General features: G+C 41.9%; 1 protein-coding gene across 1 annotated transcript; it reads right to left on the minus strand.

Moving 5' to 3' along the window:
* Positions 1-1,487: 1,487 nt before the first annotated feature.
* TIPRL (TOR signaling pathway regulator) lies at positions 1,488-14,399 on the minus strand. The gene is made up of 7 exons (XM_050961516.1): positions 14,276-14,399; positions 11,964-12,143; positions 11,017-11,116; positions 8,025-8,156; positions 6,187-6,282; positions 4,030-4,092; positions 1,488-2,100 (listed from the first exon to the last, which is right to left on the minus strand). Exons 1-7 carry the CDS (start codon positions 14,374-14,376, stop codon positions 1,951-1,953), a joined length of 822 nt encoding a protein of 273 aa, XP_050817473.1. The 5' UTR covers positions 14,377-14,399; the 3' UTR covers positions 1,488-1,950.
* Between the last annotated feature and the right edge of the window lie 1,439 nt (positions 14,400-15,838).

Here is a 15,838-nt window from a genome sequence, read left to right on the forward strand (position 1 = left end):
GTCATCCCACCCTCTAGATGTCTCTGGGTAACATCTACCTGGAAATTAGCTAGCTCTTTGAGTAGTTAGTTATATTTTAAACTCAGCCCTCTTCTCTAGTTGAATCAAACTGATAGTAAACCATTTAATATGTTTGTGTTGCATGCTAGTCTTTTCCAAATGTAAGGCTGCAGGTGATTCAGGAATACTTTGCACTGATATAATACTTTACAAATGAATCCTCACAAATCCAGTGAGGTAGGAATGTATTACCCCCATGTTATAGATGGGAAACAGAGGCACACAAAGGTTAGGTGGCTTACCCATAGTTATACAGTGAATCTGTGGCAGAGCCAGGACTACTTCTTAGGAGTTCCTGTCTTTCAGCCCCATACCCACTCCATTAGACCATACTGCCTCACTGCACTAGTGAAGCCAGTCTTCAGAAAGACACCTGCCATCACTATCATGGCAGAAGCTCTCTCTAAAATTCAGTGTCATCTTAAACCAAAACAGCTTTCATTCTTTCAAGTCTCAATGGTTTTCTTAATTTTTTGTAAAACATTTTATCACTATCCATCAACTCTAAATTGCATATTTTGATGCGGAGAAGAATTAGAATATATACATTTCTTAATAAGATTAAAAGTTTTCTTCCCTCATCTGAACTATTGCCACCATCATGGAATATTAAGTCAGTTTGACAAAAAAATAAATCTTAAGTGTTATCACCTGCACTTAATTCTTGCACTTCATTCAATATGGGCATGAAACCAGATTTGTCACTTTAGGTTCTTGGTTCTCATGCTATAATCACATTGATGTGTTTAGGTTTCATGACTACATAGAGTAAATGTTTAAATCCACAAAGGTGTAAATTGTGTTGGAACAGAAGCATGAATATACACACTAATACACTTTTAATCTATTAGGATTTGTAGGATTTAAGAAATAAAACCTAAATTTCAGGCCTAGCATATTTGACAGCATCCCTTTAAAGTTAGGGAAACTTCAGTCTCAAAAAACCAATACCTCAACCCTTTAGGAATTGAAATACCTGGGACTTAGCAGTTTGATTGTCAGGCCACAACCAACTAAAGGGGGTGCTGGCTGCGAAGTGAATGCAGTACAATGCATTTTAATGACTAGATACTACATTAGCAGCACACCTAATCCAAGTATGAGCCAGATTAGTGTTGTCAGACAGCCCAGCCCCACTAGATATCAGGTGAATTGGTACTTGATAAACTTACCATTGTGTGGGCCTCTGTTAACTTCAAGCCATTTCCCTGCTCTGAGTTAATGGCTCCCAAACAAGGTGATATCTTTATAAATGTGTCTGAAATTGTAATGCTTTTTAAAGCTATTTATGAGGGAAGAATAAATATCCTCCAATAAAATGTCTGGGATTAAAATTCAGAGAAATTACCTAACTTGTATATTAGCTTATACCAAGGGGAGCCAAGCAAAATTTCTAATGTACAACAGAAGGTCAATCATCATATACATTACAGGGAACAAAACCTTTTATTGTAGAAGAATTCTACATAGAGTTGTTAAAAACTGCTCAGTTTTGTGGATTACACTAGCTTCTAGGTACCAAGAGCCAAAATTCTTGATCCAGGGTGCTAGTGGGTTGACGGTTTAGGCAATATAGCTGCCAAATGCTCAAAACAGAACAAAAACAGCTATTCATGGGAGAGATTTATTCTCCAAGGCAATTCTCCTGTTTGTTACCAGTCTATCATTAATTCCAAACACAGGTTTGAAATAATAATAATTAAAAAAAGGACAATATATACATTAGTGAAACCTTTCTGAAATGAGCTTTTTGCCCCCTTAAGGCTACAGAAAAATTAGCCAAACAAATGATCTTTAGCCCATAAATAGTGAAACTACCCCAGTGGTAATGGTCAAGTGATCATATGATCTTCAGAAGAGGGCCCATTTCAAGTCCACATAAAGTCACATTTATTTAGATTCCATGCATGTGCTTTCTGATGAGGCTGTAGGCTCAGGATCCAACTTCTCTGGGAATTCTAGCTTCTCACAAACAGTCTCCTTTACAGGTAAATACTGAGCGATCTCATTAGGCTCCGTGAACAGGGAGGGTGGAACATGCTAAGGAGCAAATATTTTAGTTAGAAATAAATCAAGAGACAAAGGAAGATTTTCAAAGCAACGTTTACAGGGAACCAGTCAACTTAAACTCCCATCTGTATGAAATACTCACCGACTACAGTTAAAACACACAAGATCAGACAGCTATTCATTCAATGTACTTTATGCATTTAACTGCACGTTGTGTACACTCAGTTTTCCTTCTCCCTGTGAGTCTTTCAGAACAAAAACATTTAATAGAAAAATATAATTAAGACCACAAAAACTGGCAGGGACAGTCAGGGGCAAGTGCGGGGTACTCAAAACTACATTTCACTTTTTTAAACTGATTGTATCTTTAAATTGAATTTGTGCTCCAAAAAGTGGCTGAAAATGGTACTGTGGAGTCCTATGTTTAATGTCTCCCAATGACTCCAACATCTTCAATGGAATAGCTCAGGTGTAACAGACTAGCACATCAACAATTCTGTTGATGTCAATGCACTTCCTCTTAGCTCTGAAGAGCCCAATACAGCTACAAGTAAAAGTTTTAGACACTGAAGTCAGCAGATAGAATTCTGAATACACACAGGGAATCAATCAATCTGTTCAGTAGACGGAACTACCAAAAACCCCTGCATTTTCAGAGTAGAAATGCATTAATTCTAAGTGTTAAGAAGTGTTGCATTCAAGCATCTTAAATTAAAACCAGACAATTCAACGAAAGGGGCATTTTACAAACTCTCTCTTCTCAATAGGTGCTTCCCGAAACTACACTGCCTTGTTACTTACAGACATTTGAAGAGTTATTTTGAGAACACTGATTTCAAGCCTTATAAAGTAACTTACAACCGGGAAGATTACTCAGAAGTTGCTAGAATGCAGCCCACGTTGCAACCTGTTCAGGCTTTTATCAAAGCACAGTGCTGTTGAATTTTGAAACTGGATCTTAATGTAACATGCTGGGGTTCGTACTACTTTTTAGATCTGGTGTTCCCAATTTACAAGCCAAAAGCTGATTTTTTCCAAACAGGAATAGCTTTGCAAACTCAACTAGAGAAATCCATATGTGCTCTGTCCCTTTATCACGACCAGCAATAAAGATTCTGTAGCTTAGATGATCATTTTGAAGCATGTGGCAGAACAGTATCCAGCTCATTCCGCTAACTATGTGGACTCTACAACACAAACTAAGATTCTGTCATTAAACAGATTTAATTCCGATATGCAGGGATCACATACTGTATGCTGAATAAAAAAAGGGTCATTCTTATAGCATAATCCCCTACTTTTAAGGATATCCAATGTTTTACAAACAAAGCCCCAGAAATCCCCCCAGAAATTAGTGTGGCATTAGCCTCATTTTACAGATGGGGAAAATGAGGCAGAGACACATTAAGTGATTTGTCCCAGGTGGAGTCAAGAATAGAACTCAGTAGTCCCAACTCTTAGTTCCTACCTCTAAGAACTCAGTCTTGCAGCTCTCTCTGAACGCTTATACTATTGTACAGATGCACTTTAGTAGCATAAGACCATAGGCCTTTCAGTTTTAAAGGCCAATTATAGTAGTTGCATCAGCCAGTCTGCATCAGTCTATGCTAGTAAATAGACCTCAAATATTGCTAGCAGGGTAGGCAATCACTAGCTGGCAGAATTAATTGCCACAGGAGATCAAGGGGTCTTAAATTGTGCATGAATAATCCTATTAATAACCTAATATTTATAACTATTCAAACAAAGATGAAGAGTAATCTAGTACCACATGTCACCTTATGCACTGATTATCAACAAGGGCCAAGAATCAATCTTCCTCCAAATAGTCAGGAGGAGTATTGCCTCTCTTCAGGTCCAGGCTAAACAAGCAGAGCTCTGACCGGATATGGTATTTTCTACACTAGACACAAGACACTGAAGCTAGTATACATGGAAAACATGTTTAAAATGCATTACCGTTAAGCTTGAAATTTTGCTTTCTTTAGATGTGTATTCCCGTAACATGTAGGGCTTGTCAGCCTAATAAGAGAGAAAACAGTTACAAAAAATATATTCTCTACTCTTCCATGAACTGAACTTTGTAAATAAACTGAATTTGAATACATCTGGATTTTGTTGGCTAAAGATTTTTCAGTGTAGAGACTAGGTTTTAAGTTTACTGTGGGGAAAAAAAATGAAATTTAGCCATTTCAATCTATCTCCCAGCAGTCATTTATCTGCAAAACAAGAACTATGATTTAATATATCTGTTAATCTCTGCTCAGTTGAAGCCCAATTATTGGCATCATCAATGGCACTGAAGAGAGGAACAAACAATACCTCATGTTCATCCCAGAAGTGCCCTGATCTCGTTTCATGGGATGCTGCGGGTCAAGTGCAATCTTAGGAGTTTCGTGCACCTTGATCTGGCAACAGCATCACAAACATTGCACTCTCCAGAAGTCAGCCATAGAGCAACAAGGCAACAGGATATTTTTCAACAACAGAGACAGGGAAGAAGCAGCAGAATATGGCAGCCTACTTTTAAATACTGAGGAAGGGGTCAAATTTAGATGCCTCAGGTGCCTCACCATCGCAAGTTTCCTTCTCCTCCAAATGCATGGTTACAGGTCTGAGGAGCTGTATGGCTTGAGAAGCAGAAAATTCAGACTTCAAGGCAATATCTCAATTTGCAGCTACAGTACAGTGGATTTTGACTTCCACAGCAGGCTGTCTTTTATTCCAAAATGATCTGTTTGCCATGGAGCCAGTCACTATGTGCATATGACTCAAATGGCTGCACAAAATAATGCTGAATTATGTCTTGTACTGAGCAGTACACATATAACCAGTATCTTTGCAGCAACAGTTAGCCCAGTGGTTCTCAAACTTTTGTACTGGCGACCCCTTTCACAAAGCAAGCCTCTGAGTGTGACCCCCCTTATACATTAAAAACACTTTTTATATTTAACATCGTTATAAATGCTGGAGGCAAAGTGGGGTTTGGGGTGGAGGCTGACAGCTTGTGACCCCCCATGTAATAACCTCACGACCCCCTGAGGAGTCCTGATCCCCAGTTTGAGAATCCATGAGCTAGCCAGTCCCAGTAGTCATATAGCTTTCGACCTGGTTTAACGAAGTAGTAAAGGAAAAAGAGACCTCTAAAGCACATACTATCCAAGCATCTCAAAGTGCTTTACAGACAGTAATAAAGATTCAATATCATTTATTCGGTAAGTTATCCACATTTTAGAGATGGGAAACTAAAGCAGAAAAAAAACCAACTTCCCCAAAATCACAGCATGAGTCAGACAGAGAACTGGGAATTCTGACTCAGTTCTATACGCAAGTCACTAAAATTTAGTCCCTCCTCAAAACTGGAAAAGTATGTAAGATACACAAAAATAAGAGATAAGTAAATGCTGCTGTGAGCCACAACAAACCACCAGGAGATGCCTGGAAGTGAGGAGCAATTAGCATAGAGAACAAAATCATATTATTCACTTTGTATGTTCTACTTCTTTCCCTTACCCTTTGTCTGTCTTGTCTGTTTAGACTGTAAGCTCTTCAGGTCAAGGACTGTCTGCTACTGTATTTGTACCATGCCTAGCACAATGGGGCTCCACTCCTAGTGGGTCCTTGGGCATTACCATAATAAACATGCATAAAATAATAAATTTGAAATTCAGTTCAGCTAGCCTCTACTTTCCCTAACCCAACATCAGGCAGCATTGCTATGACTTCTGCAATTTTTCCAACAGAAGGTAACACTAGAGAGACAAGGTAGGTGAGGTGATATCTTTCATCATATCAACTTCTGTTGGTGAGAGAGACGCATTTAAGCTCACAAAGAGCTCTTCTGCAAGTCTGGGAAACTTACTCATTTTAGCTGTGCCACTCTGAGTTAGTTTCCCAGTCCTGCAGAAGAGCTCTGTGTAAGCTCAAAAGCTTGCCTCTCACCAAGATAAACTGGTCCAATAAAAGATATAACCTCACCCACTTGGTCTCTCTAATGTCCTGGGACAGACACCACTACAACATCACTGCATACAATGACAGTAACACTGTACAAGCCATATTCTGCCACGTGGAACATGAAACATGAAACAGACCTCAGGGATATTAGGTGTTTACCTCATGGTAAAGTCTTGTATCATTCATCCTGATAAGTACACCATCAACTCGCAAGAAAAACCTCAACAACACAAAGAAGCTGGAAGGCATTACTCTCTGAAAAAAAAACAGATGTTTAACTGAACACATTATGACAATATGCAGCTTTTTAGCCCAGAAATTCAGAACCACTAGTGCTAGGAGCACTCGGACTGTTCCAAGCCATGGTCTTGTGAAAAGTGTAAGTTCCACTGGAGCTGCACAACTGAATAGGAGCCAGTGATTTTTAAATGGTGCAGTCAAGGTCTGTGCCTAATGATTTGCTATAGCTGCCTCAAAAGATTGAGAAAATACCAATGTACATAACGAACATCACTCAGATTGTTACATAACATTTATAATGATCCTGCCCTGCCCAGTGCAGCAACAAGGGGAAAGATTGCTCCTTGTAACCTCTGATACCAATATCCTTTTCTTCTACAAGATTATGTTTTCAGAAAGAAATACAAAAAAACCCTTATATTTTAAATATATTGGCCAGTTGGGGCATTAAATGTCTCTAAACAGACGTAACTCCTCAATATTATGATCCAGGCCATCACGTAAGACAGGCCTCACCCCCAACGGTAATTCAACACTGCAGTTGTGAGCGTGCTTCCCAGCAGTAGAGAGACATGCACTAGCTCGGTTTATATTAGCATGCTAAAAATAGCAGTGTGGCTGCAGTGACATGGACAGCAGTTTGAGCTAGCCACACAAGTACAGTCACACCCAGCCCTCTGGGTACGTGCTCTGGTGGCTAGCCCAAGCTACTGCTCATGCTGCCATTGCCATTCTATTGTTATTAGTGGGCAAGTGTGTCTCTCTCTCTACCTGGGCTAGCAAGCACACCACCAACTGCAGTATAGACACACCCCTTGAACCCAGCAGTAGGGACAGATCCTGTTCTATTCATTTAAGGGGCTCCCAGGATTTTGTAACAAAAGAATGAACACTAGGATGTTGATAGTAATTGATACATGCTTCTACAGCATTCACAAAGTGCTTTACAAATTTCAGCCAATTAATCCTCAACTCCCCTTGTGAAGCAGGTGAGAAACTGCAGAAGCAAGCTGTTATTATAGAGGGACAGAGTCAAGGTAAATCCCCTTTAGAAATGTTCCTTACCTGTAATACTAAAACCACCTTGATTATTTACACTGAAGGAATTTTTAAATGTTAACTTATTGCACTATTACCACTCTGGACCCAAACAGCTTGTGAAAGTTCAGGGACCTGTGGGTTGTTCCCGTTGGGAGAAAACACTCATAATGGAGTCTGGTATTTTTGTTTATTTACAAAGAATGTACAAAGTCCTGTTTCTTCAAAAAACAAAACAAAAAAACCCACAGAAACAAGAAAGGAGACGGCTTCTTTGCTCACAAAACCAAACTTTCAGCCAGTACTCTGACCCAAAACCTCTCCTCTCAGCATGTCGCAGAGCCACACTAATGTGGTTCCAGGCTATGTCTGCTCACCACACTCTCTCTGCTTCTGCGTGTGTGTCTCGCCCTCTCCCCGCATCCACAAAACACTTCTCTCTTACTCCAAAAACAGTACTCAGTTTAAAAAATCCCCCTCCACCAACATTGTTAGAACTCCTGTGTGACCTTGGGTGTGCCTTTGTCTTGGAGGCCACAATTGTCTTACATTTAACCTGAAAGAAGGCCTGCTGCTCAATTCAATTTAATGAGTTTTAACCAAACCTATAACAACACATTAAGTCTGCTTTTTACTTTACCTTAACTTCAACTTAGAGATGATTTGGGGGGGGGGGGGTCCAGGGGGAGATGATGTACATAGGAAGTGATTAAACTCACTATTTTTACACTCAGGCTTGAAACGCCATGATCATGAAGCTCATCTTCAAACAGCAGAACTTCTTCAAAAAACATAATCTGTTCCCGGGCTTTCAATTTCTCTGTATCGATGTGATCAGTTGTAGGAACAACCTAGGAAAATTAAGTTTAAGAACAGTTAGCAAAATTTGGCAGTGTTGTTGTAGCAGTGTCGGTTCCAAGATATTAGCGAGACAAGGTGGGTGAGGTAATTACTTTTACTGGACCAATTTCTCTTGGTGAGAGAGACAAGCTTTCAAGCTTACACAGAGCTCTTCTCACCAACAGAAGTTGTTCAAACAAAAGATATTCTCACCCACCTCATCTCGCTAGCATAATTTGGTATAAGATATCTGCAGACTATGTCTTCTGCTGAAAACCTTGTACTCTTCAACTCCCTGGTTTAATACAGCTTTACTTCTGTGTTGCTCAGCCAAAGGTCTCTGAGCTTCTCATAGAAAAAAAATTGCTAAAAGCTAAATATTCCAAGAGGAAACATGGACAAATAAGACAAGAAACCCAAAGTTTAGGATTTCTCATGAGCTGTCATCTTGCAGATTGGGGCTGGCTGAGCATGGGTCTTGCTAAATTTCATTTGAAAAAAAAAGTATCTGCAAACAGTTTTGACTGGAGTTCTAGATTTCAAACAGTCAGGGAAGTACTGAGTGTATTTGTGATGCTGGCCACCAGGTGCCAGCTCTTGCCAAGACTGCAGGCATTAGCGAAGAACTAACAAACTCATAGCTGGAGACCAGACCAGCTCATTTATGTGTTAGTGTTGCTTAAAATAGGTATGAGTCTTATAAGAATGTATTTAGTGTTTAGATTCTATAGATTGTTTGAAGTTGCTGCATGAATTCATCATATTTGTAACGTCTGCATTCCATGCTATCAGGAAGTATGTAAGTTTTGCTTTATAACTTTGAAAATGTTTGCTCTAATCTTGTGAGCTCAGATGGGAAGAGTGATCCCTCCAGCCTGTCCAGAAGAACCATCAAAATCAGATAGGCCATCAAGGAACATTGCAATACAAAGGATTGGTGAATGGCCCTCTCACATCTTGGAAATGCCATATGCAAAGAAGGTCATTCAATGGACTTGCAGGCCAAACGAAGGAAATAAAATAAAGGCCAGGTAGATACTACAGACCTATAATGGTATAACTTTAGCAATCCAAACCCCTGAGCAATGCAGTGATACCGACCCACTGACACAGCTACTGTCTCTCAGGAAGTAACTATGCCAATAGGCAAAGCTCTCCCGTCAATGCAGTAGTGTCTTCACTAACGCGCTGCAGCTGCGTCACTGTAGCACTATACATGAAGACAAGCCCAAAGACACATGAAAACTTTCCATCTCTTCGCTGTTTGAACTCTCACAGGGTCAGGGACACTAAACTGAAGCCAGAGATCACCAGGGGTTACCTCTAGATCTGCCCTGAAACACATTTTGAACCAGGGCTTTGGAGCTGTGCTCCGGCTCCGCTCCAGCTCCAGGCGAAAACCTGCAGCTCCACTGTTCAGGAGCTGCTCCGCGCTCCAGATCCGTGCTCCGCTCCAAAGCCCTGTTTTGAATTGACAGATCACAACTCTGTCACTCTTGGGATTTTTATTGCAACTTATTTGTGCGTGTATGTTTCCTTGCTTTAACCTGTAACTAACTCATTTTTTTTAAACCTTTAGATAGTTTTTACAGGATTGGCTACACGCCTTGTCTTTGGTGTAAGATCTAGGGCAACAATTGATCTGTGGTAAATGATTGGCCTCTTCGGACTGGAAGCAAACTGAATATTTTGTGATTTTTGGTGTAAATGACCATGTATCACTAAGTCCAGCTTAACTGGATGGCAAGATAGACTGAAGAGTCCAAGGGGACTGTCTGTGACTCCATTGTAAGACTGGTATAGTTATCTAGGAGTTCATACTTGTCACTGGCTTGGTGAAATCTATTTATAGAACATATCACCATTTTGGGATATGTGTCCTGTTTTTGTCAGTCTGCCCTGAGGTTGGCAGTCACAATCATAGCCAGGCCAAATAGTGGGACATGTATTAATCGATATTTCTGAATAGTATTTTGGTTATAAATATTGTAAGCTTCCATAATTTATATGGAACACCAATATCTTTTATAGATAGATAATAAAAAATGCTTCTCCTTCTTAACTGCACAGAAAACTTGGGCATCCTTCTCACTTCCCAGGTCCTCTCATTCTAGGAACACATTCAAAGCTATCATTCTTACCCTCTCTGAAAAGGTACCAGCCAAGTGCCATTTGGCCAACAAGAGAAGTTTTATATTTATATAGCACAATTCATTTCAAAGGGACCTAAGAGTTTGAGGGTTTTTAAATAACTATAGTAATGCTAGGGGATTAACTAGAATTCATCTGCCTAGTAGAGGTAGGGGGTTGAGGGATTTTTTTTTTTAAATTGTTAACATCAAGCAGATGCACTGGATATTTCAGGGCTACTTTAAAATGGTTAGTTATGACTGGGGAGAGGTTGTCACAAATGAGGTATGAACACAGTTATTCTGTATGTAAACACAGCACCGCTGATTAACAGCCAAATCTGGGGTACAACATCACAGTCAACCGGCACGCTGCATGCTTAGGGTACTACAGAATTACATAAGACCTTCGGTCCTCATGTATCTGCAGAGTTCAGGACTTCAGTGGCAACCCAATAAGCATTAAGAACCCACACACACAGCAGTATATTCCAAATACAAGGGACTTTGGGGGCATTTTTATATGTAATTCAGAAATGTAAAAAAGAAAACCTCAACATTACATCACTCAAAGTGAACTGTGATTTGCTTAAAAAAATACTGAAGACTCCATAAACCCCAATTATACTTTGAAAGCAGATCTCTTCAAAATTATGCAATCTTATTTTGGAAGGCATGCTTTGTTTTTCAGTAAATCTAAACACAATGTGATGCAATGAGCATTTCATGAAATAAAACTCACTTTTAACTTTACAGTATCTCCTAATAGTGTTCCTTTGTAGTCTGTCGTATAGGTCCAATCATATGGTTTAACGATTTCTTTCGTGTGTTCAGCCTCAGTCCTCAACAAAGGAAGACAAAACACCACACTTTTAATAAGTGTTTAACATTACAATACTACATACAAGAGACATATATCCTGGTCTCAACATTGAAGTCCTTAAACAGCCAAAACTTCCTGGAAATAGTGGTTTTGCCTGTGCAAAGACTCTAGTGTTAGGCCACATCTATATAGTACTGCTTCTCGTTGACAATATCCATGCTTATCTAGTAATTTTGAAGACCATTCCAAGCATCAACTCTCACAGCATAAGTGCTTCGTTCATATGATTTTAGACAGAAGTCTTTAGTTTAATGTTGTCAAGTGTTGTACAGTTTAAGTTTGCCTACTCAGCCCAAGGATTCTGCTAGCAGAATGTATCTGATATTAAACCGATACTCCACTTCATCTTAGGCATTTGGACCGTTTTGATTCTTCTGTGCCTCGCTTCATATACTGCCAGCATCACTGCTAATCTGCTAAATATACAGTAGAATTCTGTATCAAGCCTAAATGCATTACAAAAAGGAACCTCCAGTAGCAACATTTTGTACTTGCACAGCACCTTTCACCTTAAGATGTCAAAGGGCATGATCTCGCAACATTCAAATCACAACAGGAATTTTTCTGTTGACTATAATGGAAGCAGAATCAAACTCAAGTCCTTTACAAGTGTTAAGTAAACCACTATACTCCTGAGAAGCAGGCAAGTATAACTATCCCACTTTTACAGATGGGGAGACTGAAACACAGAAAACTTAAGTGACTGAGCCTTGGCTGCCAGTCTTCTGCATTAGCCACCATATCACACTCCATCCCCCATCACATTAATGCTCACCCTGGTATTGTGGTAATACTGCAGTGCTCACCTGCTCTCTTGCCATTCCTCTGCACAGGCCACTTTAATCATACCTTGATAGTTATTTACACATTTTAAAGCATCTGTTGCATTGAACTCAATTCCAAAGCCATAATCATGCTGAATTCTTAGGATGTTGTCTCCAAACATCATTTCTGGGAGCGAAGGCATGTGCAATTCATCAGCTAGTCTGCATGTAGACAAAGAGGTTAAATCAATAAGGTTGCAATATACATTTGCAGGACTTTGCAACTGTGCCCAAAAGCATAGTTTAATTTGAGTGATCATTGTCCCTTCACACTACAGAACATTCCAATAGTCTCCTCTCTTCCTCAACACTGTCAGAAGATCTCAAACATGGAGAAGTTCAAATTTTCTACAGTAGACCAGCCATAGCTGTCGACTTCTGATTGGCCTAATCAGGGCTTTGGAGCGGCACCTGGAGCACAGAGCAGCTCTGGAGCAGTGGAACTGCAGGTTTTTGCCTGGAGCTAGAGCAGAGCCAGAGCACAGCTCCAAAGCCCTGGATCTAATTAGATCATCAACCCTGAGCAACGTATTTAAGCTGATCTAAGTCCCCGTGTAGAAAGAGCTAGATCAACGGAAGTATTATTCCACCGACACCACTACTGCCTTTCAGTTTAGGTTACTACAGTGGCTGGAGAACCCCTCCTGTCACCTTAGTAAGTGTCTACATTGAAGCACTCAAGCTGACAAGCTACTACTATCTCTGGTGAATCTGCTCTGCAGACAAAAGGATTAGAAAGACAAGAATTCATCTCTCTCTCTCTTCTGTAACTGTGATCATTGAGCAGAGCTATCAGGTGAAAAATGCAGTAAAAGTTATTTTAGTCACTAAAGCAAGCAGCCATAAGTTAAGACAGATCAGGAGCAGATAGAATGAGCCAGGTGCCATTTTTGCAGTAACTTTTCAAAGTACAGGGGTATTGCATTTGTACAGTGCCCTGCACAATGGGGTCCAGCTTTATGACTAGGGCTCCTAGGTACTATGATAAATAGTGTCCAAACTTTATGATTTCATCTGCCTGTATTTACTACACACTTTGCTACAAAATTTAATTAAATAAAATAGTCCATTCAGGACTTCACAAAAAACAAACATTTTTTCAACATGACAGTCTTACACAAAAGAGCTTTTTAAGAAATAAGTTTATGACAAACAAATGAATCACACAAAAATAAATGCAACACAAACTGAAAGTCACGTATTGGCGAGAGACTGAAAAGAGCTGAAGTAAGTCTGACATTTAATTTACCATAGTTTGATATCTGTGGATCTCAAATCCTATCAAAGACGGCTGCTGCTAAACAAGCTCAGAATTTATCGCATCATGGTACAGACCCATTGTGCAGGGCACTGTACAAATGCAATGCACTTCTACTTTGAAAAGTGACTGCAAAAATGTCACCTTGCTCATTCTATCTGCTCTTGATGTGTCTGAAATATTTATATTTACTTTAAAGTTTGTTTGAAACCCAAATGTTAGGTTTGAAGGAAGCAGCTTCCCCCACCGCTTTATAGAAACAGAAACTGTCGCCACGTGTGAACAGGCGAGCGGTTCATTTATAAGAAAACCTGAGTTGAGGAGTCCACAAGAGCCCTGAATACCTTAGGAAGAGGAAAGCAAAAACATCCCTGCCTCTCAAACCAAAAGATGTTCCACAGTATCACACAAGGGATGCAAAAGAAACTCTTGATCCCAGCTGATGGCCATTTGGGACTTACATTTATTGGAGTTCTTTTTTAATAATAATTCTTTCTGCAGTGCCTCTTTAGGAGATTACCTTAGCAGAAACTCAGCTCTTGCTCAGTAATGATAAGCCTACACTGCATTATAAACCCAGGTTTGTAGGACCCATGCTTGGGGATTCAGGCTTTGTGTACATTAGCACTTTTGTCGGTCAGAAGTATAAAAAAAAAAATCCACACTGATGACGGACATAAGTTTTACCAACAAAAGCGCCAGTGTGGACAGCGCTATGCCCTCGGGAGACGCTCTCCCGCCAACATTGCTACCACCGCTGGTTGAGAGTGGTATAATTATACCAACGGGCGAGCTCTCTCCTTGTGTGTGGGCAGCAGGGGGATTTGGGCTCAAACCACAGCCTGAGCCCAGGTTTACAAGGCAGACCTGTCGGAGGCGCTCCCCGGCCCGACCGGAGCCGCTGACTGAGCACAGGCAGGACCTGGCCCCCATCCAGGGACGGCCCGATTGGTGAAACCCGAGCCGGGTCTGTAACCCCTTCCCGCCCCCATCCGGCCTAGAAACGCAGTCACCGGCCACGACCCCGCGACCCCACCTCTCGGCCTGGGCCGATTTCATGATGTGGGTCCGTGCGGCGTTGAGTCTCCAGGGCCCGAAGGCGAAGTCGCGGCTGGTGCTTTGGAACACGGGGTACATGGCGGGGCCGGGGAAGGGGCCGGGCCGGGCCGGGGAAGCGGCGGGAGGAGGAGGAGAAGGAAAAGGTGGCTGCCGGCCTCCCCGCAGCAACAGCACCACCGGAATCGGAACCCACCCCGTGCACTTCCGCTTCCGGGGTCACTCACCTGGATGCGTGCCAGGAAAACTCGCACCGCGGACGGAGCGAGGGAGATGGGAAGATGAAAAAGAGGCGGGGAGAGGGCGGAGTCACGTGACAAAGGCCCAGGGGAGCCGGGAACTAACGTCTCCCAGCGACCTGGGCGCGCGCTGGGAATCTGTGCTGCTGAGTCGGGCCCTGCCCCAGCCGCGCGCGCTAGGGGCGGTGCGAGGCTCTGCGGTGCCAACCAACCCTCAGAGCAGGGAGAGGGGGCGGTCCTGCGGGGCTGGGTCCTGCTCCGGGTGTTGCGACCTGGCCCAAGTGCCCGCAGCTCCGCCCCGGGTTGGCACATCCCTCCCTCCCTGGGGACTGCAGCGCTTCCTGGGGTCCCCGAGGCTGAGGCACCTCGCTACCACCTGCCCTTAGCGCTGTCTGTACCTGCGAGCAGGGGTCAGCTCTCCATCTCCATGGGCATCACATGTGCTTCAACCCTCCAGCCTCCCCCTGGACTGACCAGCCCCTCTTCCTCTGGACACCCAGAATTCATAGATCTGCTGCACCCAAAGAAGCAGCACATCCCAACTTACCAGTTCCACTTCAGATGCCCGCTCTGTTTCACACATGGCACTTCTCTGTTGTGAAAACAAGTGTAGAGTGGTGGTTCTCAAACGTTTGTTCCAGTGACCCCTTTCTCATAGAAAGCCTCTAAGTGTAACCCCTCCTTATACATAAAAAACACATTTTTTATATATTTAATACCATTATAAATACTAGAGGAAAAGGGGGATTTGGGGTGCAGGCTGACAGCTCACTACCCCCCCCCCGTGTAAGAACCTTGTGACCCCCTGAGGGGTCCCAACCCCCAGTTTGAGAACCCTTGGTGTAGAAGTAGCAAGTCAGAGTATCAGAAATTAATGGTTACATGTAAAATAAACTTATAACCAGGGATCCTAGTTTTCTATGGTAAAAAAAACCCCAAATTTTCTGATAAAAAAATCCATGTTTTTATTTGAGGGAAGAAAGAAACAGTTGTGAGAGGAAGAAGGTGCTGAGTAGCTTGTCAGTGAGGACAAAGTCCGAGACAGATGTTGTGGGAGGAGCTGTATAGCCCCCAAAGGCCTGTTGGGCAAGAGCATGTAAGAAGGGCCAGGACTTTTCCCAGCACTGTTGCTGCAGCCAAAGCCTTTAGGAATGAAAAGAGAGCTGGGATGGTGTTGCTTGGTGGGGCCTGTGTGGTGTAAGCTGCCCATAGCTGGTGTCTTGTGCAACACTATGCCCCCTTCCTTGTTGGTATTGTGGTTAGTATCCTTACATATCACGTAGGAGATTGAGGTTTGATTCCCC

This window comes from Gopherus flavomarginatus, chromosome 1 (genome assembly GCF_025201925.1).
Source record: "Gopherus flavomarginatus isolate rGopFla2 chromosome 1, rGopFla2.mat.asm, whole genome shotgun sequence".
NCBI lineage: Eukaryota > Metazoa > Chordata > Testudines > Testudinidae > Gopherus > Gopherus flavomarginatus.